This window comes from Oryzias latipes, chromosome 9 (assembly GCF_053564925.1).
Source record: "Oryzias latipes strain Hd-rR chromosome 9, Olatipes_Hd-rR_3.1".
In the NCBI taxonomy this organism is placed as follows: Eukaryota; Metazoa; Chordata; class Actinopteri; order Beloniformes; family Adrianichthyidae; genus Oryzias; species Oryzias latipes.
In genome coordinates, this window is record NC_136245.1 from 15,182,054 (window position 1) to 15,193,051 (window position 10,998).

The 10,998-nt window shown below is 37.4% G+C and overlaps 1 protein-coding gene across 1 annotated transcript; it reads left to right on the forward strand.

Moving 5' to 3' along the window:
* Positions 1-8,868: 8,868 nt before the first annotated feature.
* On the forward strand, positions 8,869-10,327 carry LOC101160564 (immediate early response gene 5-like protein). The gene has a single exon (XM_004072532.5). It carries the CDS (start codon positions 9,372-9,374, stop codon positions 10,242-10,244), a length of 873 nt encoding a protein of 290 aa, XP_004072580.1. The 5' UTR covers positions 8,869-9,371; the 3' UTR covers positions 10,245-10,327.
* The last annotated feature ends 671 nt before the right edge of the window (positions 10,328-10,998 follow it).

Here is a 10,998-nt window from a genome sequence, read left to right on the forward strand (position 1 = left end):
AAAACAAGATTAAAACAGTAAACAAAACAGACCACAGAACGATTAACAGCTTTAAGAACAGCATCTTGAGCTCTTTATTAAAGACAGTGTTGGGTGAGGTAAGGTTCAAACCAGAGGTAAGACGAGGACGACTGGAGACATCCGGTACCAACATTTAGGAAATATAATTAGGGACCTAACCATTTAGAGCTCAAAAAATCAAAACTAAAATCTTAAAATCAGTTCTAAAATGTATAGGTAGCCGATGTAAAGAAATAAAACCAGTGAAATATGAGCCCTTTGTACCATTTTGTACTTACTGCAGGCGAGTAACCCTTGTGCTATCCTAGGCACTATAAAATTGGGAGTTGGGTCATCCAGACCCACTAGACAGTGCGCTGAACCTTTTTTCTTCAATGATTTGTGATCTTCACTGGTGTCCATGGATTACATGAAATCTTTCCACCTTTATCCACCTTTGTCATGGTAGGGAGAACACATCAATGCAAGGGTGGGGTCATCTAAGATAGCACAAGGGGTTAACTGTGGATTTATAAAAAAACAAGCAAAAATAGAATAGCATTAGTATAAGTGTGATGAGATAAAGGCATAGCTTACAATCTCCAGATCATCTTTAGTTACCACTTTTCTCAGTTTAGGAATGTTTCTTTAATGACCAAGAGCACCTCAGTGGTGTTTAATAAGGGATACTATGTTTTCATTGGCTTCCGTTTTCCTTTTCATTTAGTTATAGGTAAGACAGTGTTTAAGCCACATGAAAGTAAATGTAAAAATGACAGAAATGTAATAATTATAGAAGGACTAATTATGGAAGAGTGGGATTAGTAAATTTGAGACTCCGAGAGTATGTTTTTTTCCTTTAAGCTTCTTTCAAACTAACAAACAACTGATGTGACATTATTTTAAATTGATCGAAAAGTGCTGTGAGATGTAAAAATAAAACAGTTTCTTTTGTTAACCTTTTTCAGCCATATCCCACTGTTCTTTAACCTACTAGTATTTACTAGTGGACCCATTAAAATCTTTAAATTGTAATTATAAACTGGACCATTTTTGGGTAATAATTGCCTAATATAGATTATTAAGTTTTAACTTTTGATCTGAAAACTTAATTCGTGTAAAAAAAGGGTGTGGTTTTTAAAACATCAACATCGCAAAAAATTATTTAACTCAGAATAGATCCTGAAAATGTCCCATGTTTTCTATAAGTTGATCTGAAACTTGTTTTATTTTTTGACTAGAAAAGTTTGAAAACACCCTAAAAACTTTTGCACAGGCAAAAGTGGAGCACATGATGGCAGTGCTAAAGCATAAAAGAGTGTGACTGTGTACTTTACTTAGTGTCTTCAGAGACTGGAGTGCTGCCATGAGCCCTGGGTTTCCCCCTAACTCTGTGAGCATTTCATGTTGGACACCCTTGAACTCCCTTTCCTGTTTTCCTGCCTGAGCATGTCGCATTGAAGCACGCCATTCTGTCTGCACAGGTGATCTTACGTACAGGATATGGAAACTCAGAATGTGCTTCGTGTGTGTATGTACATTGGTTGGGGGGGGGCTTGAAATGGGATATGTTGGGAATAACACAAAGCACAAAAAAGTGTCACATGATCTGAAGCACAGGGTTGATTTATTTGGCTTCAGAAAGAATCTGTTGCATGTGGTTTGGAGGAGTGAATGTTTTCCCTCTTTGCTCCCTGTGTGCTCAGACACAACACATGGAAACATTTTCTGAGAGGCCATGGGTCTACGAAAAAAAAAGAAAAACCGTAGCCGTTTTATTTCTTCTCAGTGCTTTTCGCATTTTTCTCTTCAAACTGATTGAATTACATACATCTGCAGACCATATGCACAAAAATCCCTCCACTAATGAATATTTGCAACATGTTCAATGATTGTAATTTTCTGTTATTAGATGTATTAATATATAATCAGCTATTGGAATTTTGCACCAAGTACAGAACTGGTCATTATGTCTCTGCAATTTATCAAGGAACATCCTATTTACAGGCTCTGTTTCCTTCTGTAATAAATACACTTGCACTCATATGAGACAGTTGCATGTCTGCTCTATTGTCTGCCATAAATATGCTGGAAGGATAGGTTAAATATTGATAACGCCAAATTTCTGTGCCCCCCCCCACCACCGCCCCACCCGCCACTGCATACCCCACTCAGTCTCCCTCCATTCCAGCGCATACACATTCTAAACCCCTCCTTCTTTTTCTTCTTCTATCTCGTGCTTATTTCACCCTCACAGTAACCTTGCTTATGCATATTGCATATGTAAATAAAGCCCCCCGCCTCTGAAGTAATTGCGTGCTTCTTACAGAGCTGCATATCTCAGCTGCGGGTAGAGAGGGCAGCACTATGGAGGGAACGGATCCTCTTTGTTTAGGGATGTTTCTTTTTTGTCTGATTTATTTGTTAAAAACTATAGATTTATTGAGTAACAACATATCTACAAGTAGTATTTGACCTACTTTTTTTGCACCACAAGAAATGGCCTAAAATATTATTTAGTACTTTTGTGCTGCTTTTTCCATGTATTTAATGGATATGACCTAAATTTAAAAAATAAACATCTCCTCTTGTGCTGTGGGTTTATTAAACTGTTGTCTTTCATCATTAAAATTTTGAGGTTGTTAGCTCATTGCACTGAATGCACATATTTTGGTTAATGGTTGCATTGCTTTATAGTTTACTTTTGTTGCGTCATTGCAAATTTCCGGGTGAACACGCTGTAAAAGAAAATAAATAAATAAAACACCAGACCCTAATGATTTTTATTCATTAGGCAGCCCCCTTCTTTGTTACATCCATGGTTGTCCACATAATTTCAAATATATTGGGAAGAAGTTGCTGATTTTTTTTATTGAATTAGTCTAAAGGCATTCACAACTGCCAAGTCTTTATGCATTTATAGTATTACAAGTACAAAACAAACACAATAATTTCATCAGATGTCAAATGCTGCACAAAAAAAGACTATTCTGTGCTTAGTTTTTCTGTTATTTTTCTTTCTTTTATCTGGCAAACTCAGTTTATGCTGCAGCTGTCATACTGTTATGTGATGCACCAAAGGCATCATAGTCTCATTTTGTACAATGAAATGAAAATATATCAAATGTTAAAGCTTAAACTATAGAGGTCCGAAGACAAAGACAAGTTCATACATGCCCTAAAGCATCATTTTGATCTTTCTTTGAGTAGTTTACATGCTTCCCATATCCCTTTTGGGGTCGAGGGGCTGCCAAACCCTGTCCTGGCTATTGTTGGGCAAAGGTGGGGTACACCCTAGACAGATCCCCAGTCTGTTGCAGGGCACATAATCACTCACACATGCACACTTTCGAGTTACCACTTAACCTATGAAGCATGTTTTTTGAGCTGTGGGAGTAAGCCGGAGTGCTCGGAGAAAACCCACACATGCACGGGGAGAACATGTGAACCCCTGTGAGGCAAGAGTACTAACCACTGCGGCACTTGAGTAGCTTACATGTATTTTGATCATTCCATAGGTAAAGACTGTGGCCTTTTCCCATTACATGAGTAGGTGTAAAAACCCTATCAGTTCCCAAATGCTGCACTTGTATTCAAAAACTGTTCTTAAAAAACTTTACAGTATGGTTAAAAAAGATCTTAATGCAAGTAACACCATTTAAGACCCGCTCTGATTCAAATCATGCTTTTGGTCTTTACAACATGTTCTTGTGACATTCTTCTCTTGATGGAGAACATATAAAGAAAGTTAATGTTCATACTGCATTTCTGAGTATTTCTTTTTTTCAAATTGTCATGAATCAGGAGCAGAGGAAAAATGCTCTTGGAAAAAGATTGTGGTGTGACGCAGAACCAACAAAGACAAGCCACAAGCTCCCTGCTCCACTCCATTTAGATGCATCTTGCTACAGAGGCTACATGTACGTCTTTGTTATCCTGGGCGGAGCAGGCATCTGACACAAAACTGCACGGCTGGATAGCTCCAATATTTCTAGACATTTTTGTTGCGCTGCTAATGTCCGTTTGGGGTTGTGAGGAGCTATAAGCTAGCAGGAGAGTGTAACAGATGGATGACGGGAAGGGGAGTAAATCTTACTCTGCAACAGTGATCCTACCCACAACTCAGAGGCAAATTTCTGACAAAACTACTGCCACTCTGTTGAAACTATGTCATAGATAACAATACAGATTTTTTTTAATTTGGCTAAAAACAGCATAATCATTATTAAAAGACCACCGGGAGCGCTTTTACTAAAGCTCAAAAGATGAACGGCGTGGGACTAAAAAGCAAACAATGGTGACAAAACAAAAAAGATAAAAAATAGCTTTAGAAAGATAAAACTACAGACCATTCATTGTACTAAAAAATGAAAAGCCAACAGACTACATAAAATTATAGTTGTGGAAGATTTCAGCAAAAAAAAAAAAAAATCCTTTGGAGGATAATTTTTGTTCGGGTCTCCCATAATGAAAAATATTCACATATGCCATTTATTTAGGTCACAAGAAATATATATTGATTTGTTCCTAAATCTTTAATCCAAAAAAATGATAAAGTTAAAAAGAAATGTATACCTTCTTCTAATATTCACTTAAAGTCTCACTTTGAGACCATTTTGCACATCTAAGAGAATTATTGAGAATGTTCAGTCACTACAAATCATAAGCATCATTTACAATACATGAGCTAATTTGTCTTCATCTCTCTGGGACAGAAGCATTCACAGTTCTATTTTGCAGAAACCCAACTGTTGTTAAAATCTATTTGTGTGACATACAAGGCTAATTCTGATCAATAGTGTTAGTTTTCATTCAAGGTACTAATCATTCTTTAAACTAAAAGACCAAGGACTCAGCTTTACCCTATTATCTAGACAAAATTTGAGGAAAAAACAGCTTTGAAAAAATTGCGATATGAATTTTTTTTTAATTCTTGAAATAGCTGCAGATACTCTACATTTTTAACTGCTAAAAGCAGTTTAGTATTAAACATTTTTTGTCAACTTCACTTGCTTTATACATAACTTATTCTTTTATTTGTAGTTTACTTTTTCACATTGCCTACTTGGACTATCATAAAACAGATCTATTGTTCTGCAACATTTTTTTTAATAGGACAATAACCTGAATGCTTTTTACATTTCTTCCAAATTATCATCAAGGCAGCTAATATGAAAATGCCTGTGTCATGTTTTATCCTGCATCCATCATTTCATAATCCAACTCTCCTCCTTCAAACTTTACATCAATCTGCCCTCCTGTTTTCCGACAAAATTCCCTGAAGACCAGATGTGTCGGACTCCAATTTACAGTATTATCAGAGCATGATAAGCATAATAGTTGCTGTCCTACTAATTTACTTCTTTGGCAGGAAATCAAAGTCCCTTCCAGGTGTTCAGGATGATGTCAGCCATCTGTGTGTATATACATACACAGATGTGACGCACAGATGACAGATAATCTCTATTCACACAGTTCTTTCACACAGGTGAGTGTAGAGAAAATGTTTTTTGTTACAAGCAGAAGTCCTGATGATAGAATTGTTTGCTTCCACCTGTAAACTGATGCGAACTAGAGTCTATATGGAAACAGTATATTTACTTTAGCAAACGTGTGCTACATACGATGTGAAGACAACAAACTGATGGTGCGGTTCAGCCTGGCGTAGCAGGATAAATCTTAGAGGAACACAGAGAATGACATGTCTTGCAGTGCTCAGGTTGTGAATTTGAATCTGTAACACTTGTGCTATCCTAGGCACTTTAACAATGGGAGTTGGGTCATCTAGACCCCACAAGACAGTGAACTGAACCTTTTTCTAAAATGATTTGTGATCTTCACTGGTGTCCATGGAATAAATGAAATTCTCTTCACCTTTACACACCTTTGTCATGGTAGGAAGAACACATCAGTGTAAGCGTGGGGTCATAGGAAAGCACAAGGGGTATATTTGGAATAGAACAATATTGATCTACTTAGGCAAAACCAAATGATTTTTTTTAAATTGGAAGAAGAAGAAGAAAAAGATAAATTTTGAAAAATGATCTACATGTAAAAATAACAGCAGTATCAGTTGGAAAATCGCTAAAATTAATAATTTGTGGCCATGAATTCGTATGCTGTGCACTCAAATTAGTATTTGGGCATTTATTTATTTAATTTAATGTTTATTTTGTGTACAGAAATGAGTGTTTTGTGGACACAAAGAAGTATTTTGTGGCAATACATTCGTAGAATGAATTGACACAAAAATATTAATTTGTGCACGAAATATTAATTTGAGTGCACAAATTCGAATTTACGCTAAAAAAATATTAATTTGTGTGCACAAAATGCTTATTTTTGCCCACAGAGTAATTTTAATTTATGCACACAAAACAATAATTTGTGTGCACAAAATGCAAATTTACACCCACAAAATTGTAATTTGTGGGCAAAAAGTGCTATTTTTTGTTTAGAAAGTATAAATTTGTTCCATCAAATGTTAATAAAATCCCAATTTGTTGCCAAAATATACCAATTTGTGCCTACAAAATACTAATTTGTGGCCACAAATTGTTAAATTGAGGAAACTATTTTTTTCTTTTCCTTTACTGTCATGTCCAAATTATGTTGTTATAAAGGTATAAAATGGAACAGGAAGTAATCAATTAGTTCCTGACAAACTTTGTCAATGTATTTTACTGTTGCGTCTGTTTATGACGGAGCCTGTGTCCTGACATGGAAAAAATAAAACATATCTTGTTCCCACAAATTAATATTCCGTTCCCACGAAATATTATTTCATTCCCTCGAAATAATTAATTCGTGCGAACGAAAAAAAATTTCACGTCATAAGTCATTCATAAACATGTATGTGCTCTCCGTCCTGCCACAAAAGCCGCTTTTAGCGGTAACTACCGTGTCTCTGTGACCCACATTCGTTCAAGAAAGGAAAAAGAAAAACAAGAATTTATTATTGTCTCAATGAATATAAGAAAAATATCAGACGATTTAGGATGCCCAAGCTTCGCCATACCACAGCGATTCTCCAGACATAGCTCCTAGCTCCACCGCAGAGCTCTTTTTCTTGTTATGCCGGCATTCGGGCAGCTGGCTGGCCGTCTACCGAAGGCTAGTAGGCTACATGCTACATAGCCTATCATTTGTCCTATTGTCTTTGAATGCATCACAGTTACAGGGCCACGGTGATTGGTCGAGATGCATTATGGGATATGTGTGATGCATGATGGGATGCGCAGCATGTAGCCTTCGGATGTTAAGTGACTACTAAAGAGTATGTTAATAAAAGACAAGTCCTGAATGTTATTATTCCTATTCGACCCTCAACTACAATATTCCATACCGCAGCTGGCTGTCCGTCTACCGGCCAGCCAGCAGTCCGGATGCCGGCATGACAAGCAAAAGAGCTCTGGGAGCTCTAGGAGCTATGTCTGGAGAATCGCTGTGGTCATATTTCATAATCATATTTTTCTTATATTCATTGAGAATAATAAATTGATCATTCTTGTTTTTCTTTTTCTTTTCTTGAACGAATGTGGGTCACAGAGACACGAAAGCGGCTTTTGTGGCAGGACAGAGAACGCATCCGTGTTTATGAATGACTTATGACGTGAATAATTTTTTCATTCGCACTAATTAATTATTTTCGAGGGAACGAAATGCTATTTCGAGGGAACAAAATAGTATTTTGTGGGAACGGGATATTATTTTGTGGAAACAAGATATTAATTTGTGGGAACGAGATATGTTTTATTTTTTTCATGTCAGGACACGGGCTCCGTAGTTTATCTACATGTGATCCAAACAAATAGACATCCAATCACAAGCTTGCACCTACCAAGTCGGGTTGATTATAATTGGCTGAAAGTGAACCACAGTGAAGTGTTGTGTGCAATAAACACATGATAACCCTTTTTCCCAGCACTGCAAACAATACCTGAACACATCAAAATGACCCTTTTTTTTAACCACAAAAGAGCCAAATAGGTATATTTTTGTGTTAAACGCTGTTTTTTTTAAAAGACATTTAGTTTTTGTTGGTTTAAATAAAAACAAGAAAACAAATGTTGAAATAGAACAAATAATCATGCCACCTAGATTAATGAGTCAGGTAACTTCTGCAATTCCTACTTTTTAAAATTACTATTAAGATTTCATAATAAACCAAAGTCCAACATAATACTTTGCAAGTATCATGTTAGGTGTTGTAAAACTGTATTTACATGCCCTGACATTTAGCATGGCAACTGTTAATACATTCTAACTGTAAATGTTTTTTGGATTACTCTTACTTGAATTGCTTCTTGTTACATTTTATTCAGGACCTTAAAGCGGTGTGGGGATTAGAACTAACCTCACACTGGAAGAAAGCCCTGGTTCAGAACCTGTTCTTCCTGTGTGCTGTTTGCATGTTCTCTCTGAGCCCATTTGGGTTTTCTCTGGGAACTTCAGCCTTCTTCCAGGCTAAAAACACATTTCACAAGTTAAATAGAGATTCTAAATTGCCCCTTAGGAGTGAGCATATGTGTGCGTGTGTTGCTCTGTGTGTGTCTGTAGCATGAGCCTGCGACCTATTCAGGGTGTACCCTGCATCTGCCCAAAAGACGACTGGGATGGGCTCCAGAGTCCAGCAACCCGTGATACCTACAATGAAAAGCAGGATAGAAAATGGATAAACAATTATCTTATATGTATAATAAAAAGTACTTTGAAAAACCTTGCTTAAATGTTTCTGTATGACGTTGATCCCCCATTTTCAAATGTTTATATGAATTTTTAATCATTTGGAACAGCTTATTCTGCACTGTTTTATTCTATATGATGAATTATTTTCCATTATCCCCCTTTTTGTTTGAAAATAGATCTATTTTATGTTTCACATACCTAACTTTATTTGTTCATGTAAATGTAAACATTCTCCGTCAATAGCTTCAAATTATTTTTACTTTATTAGTTATCATTTATAAAGGACACTTTGTACATTTTTGTGTGCCATATTATTAACTTCTTTGCTTATAAACAAAACCCTAAAAACTCCTCATTTTTGTTGTCACTGGGAGATCAGAACACGTTTTAGGAAACTGCAGCAGGCCTGCTCCTCCGCGCATTTTGAATGAGAGCCTGCTTGTGATATTTGCGTGTAACTGAGGCACCTCCTCCCTCCCATTGGACAATGTCTGGGGGAGGGCGTGGCAAGGAAAGATGAGAGTTAAAAATCCATGCCCTTACTGGGAAGACATGGAGCGCTATGGACACAGTCTACACGAGTCTAGTAGATTTTTGTACTAAAAACAACCAACATTTTTCTCTTCTTGCATAGAGCAACGCTTTGAGAGACTGCAGGGAAAGATCGGGCGGCCCTTTTGAGAATGGAGTGTGCATTTGAAGCACAGAATTTGATCTCCATTTCTTTAAGGAAAATCCAAAGCTCCAGGACGCAAAGAGGAGGCATCAAGCTCCATAAGAACTTGCTGGTAACATACGTTCTGAGGAACGCCAGGCAGTTTTATATGAACAAAAACGTGTCGCAGGCGCAGAGATCGCCTCCCTATGAGGATGCAGCGGCAGTCCGTGAAAAGCAAGAATACCTGGAATTGACGGGGAGCTTCACGGAGTTGGCGGATGACTTCTACTGCAACTTTACCGGGGCTGAGTCTGACTCTTGGCACTGCGGAGCGCACCAACACAACGGCCAGCTGACGGAGGTGCAGCACCAGGACGCATCCTCGTGCGTATTGGTCTCACCAAACGACTCTGATCTCATGCTTTCCGAAGCCTGTTGGAGCTGTGCGGACAAATCCTGGGAGTTACCTGTCCCGAACACGCAAGCCAACCAAAAGACTGTCCTGGACTTGGACACGCATGTGGTGACTACTGTCTCCAACGGTTACTTCCACTCAGACTGTTGCGCGCAACCAAGACAGCCGCAGGGCGCGCAGTGCCACAAAAAGCGAAAGATGGACACAAGTTATTTTATTGTTGACCCAGAGTTTTATTTGCCAGACTTTGTGCCAGTGCCATTCAAAAGAATGAGGAGTGACGATGATTCCCATTCAGACTCGGACCAGTTGGACAACACAAACATATCCAACCTGATCTCGGTGCTGGGTTCAGGTGGACTATCCGAGTTTGTGAGTTGGCAGCAGACGGACCTTGAGCAAATATTCGGGACTCAAACTATTTGTTTAAAACACACGCTGTTTACAGGCAGTGGCTGGACCAGAGCGATCGAAGCGTTTTGATTTGTATGTCTTGTTTTTTTTCTTTGTATCATTTTAATTTTGTGGATTTCAAATAAACAATGACACGACTGCAATTCTCACAATTTGTGCCCTCTTATTGAAGAACACACCTGAGTGTTAATTCATGCACCTTGAATTTAGAAATAATCGGATTTCTACACACTGCGTGAATAAGTGTATGTTCTCATGCGTGGTTGGGGTACTGGATATGTGGCTTTGGTTTGTGGGAGTAAAAAAGAAAAGAAAAAAAAAAATCAAAGTTACTTCTAGGATGTTGGTTGAGCACCATCATGTGGCCAGTAGAACGACGTGCACCAGCTTAATGCAGTTTTATTTGTAAATCTATTTATATTTTTTCTGTCAAGAAGCTGCTTTAATAAATCAATAAAGTGTGCAAAACCTAAAAAAGAGGCTGATGCGAAGGCTTTGAATAGTAATTGCTTTCATATTTAATTGTTTTATTTTTTTAATTGATTTAAAAAAACACACCCAAGCAGATTTGCGATGTTGATACTCTTTTTTTTTTAAATAATTTTTAGTTTTTTGTGGATTCTCGTATATGAGTCCCCCACAGACACGTATTCTATTTTTTATTTATTTATTATATATTATTTTTTTATTTTTGTTAACGCAGTTGACACATTTTCTATAATAAAAATAAAAGTCATGAATGAAAAGAGAGGGGGGGGGAGTGGTTTAATCAGGAAGTTGATTGTCAGATGCGCACGTGAGCTGAGTTTTGAAGCTGCAGTTC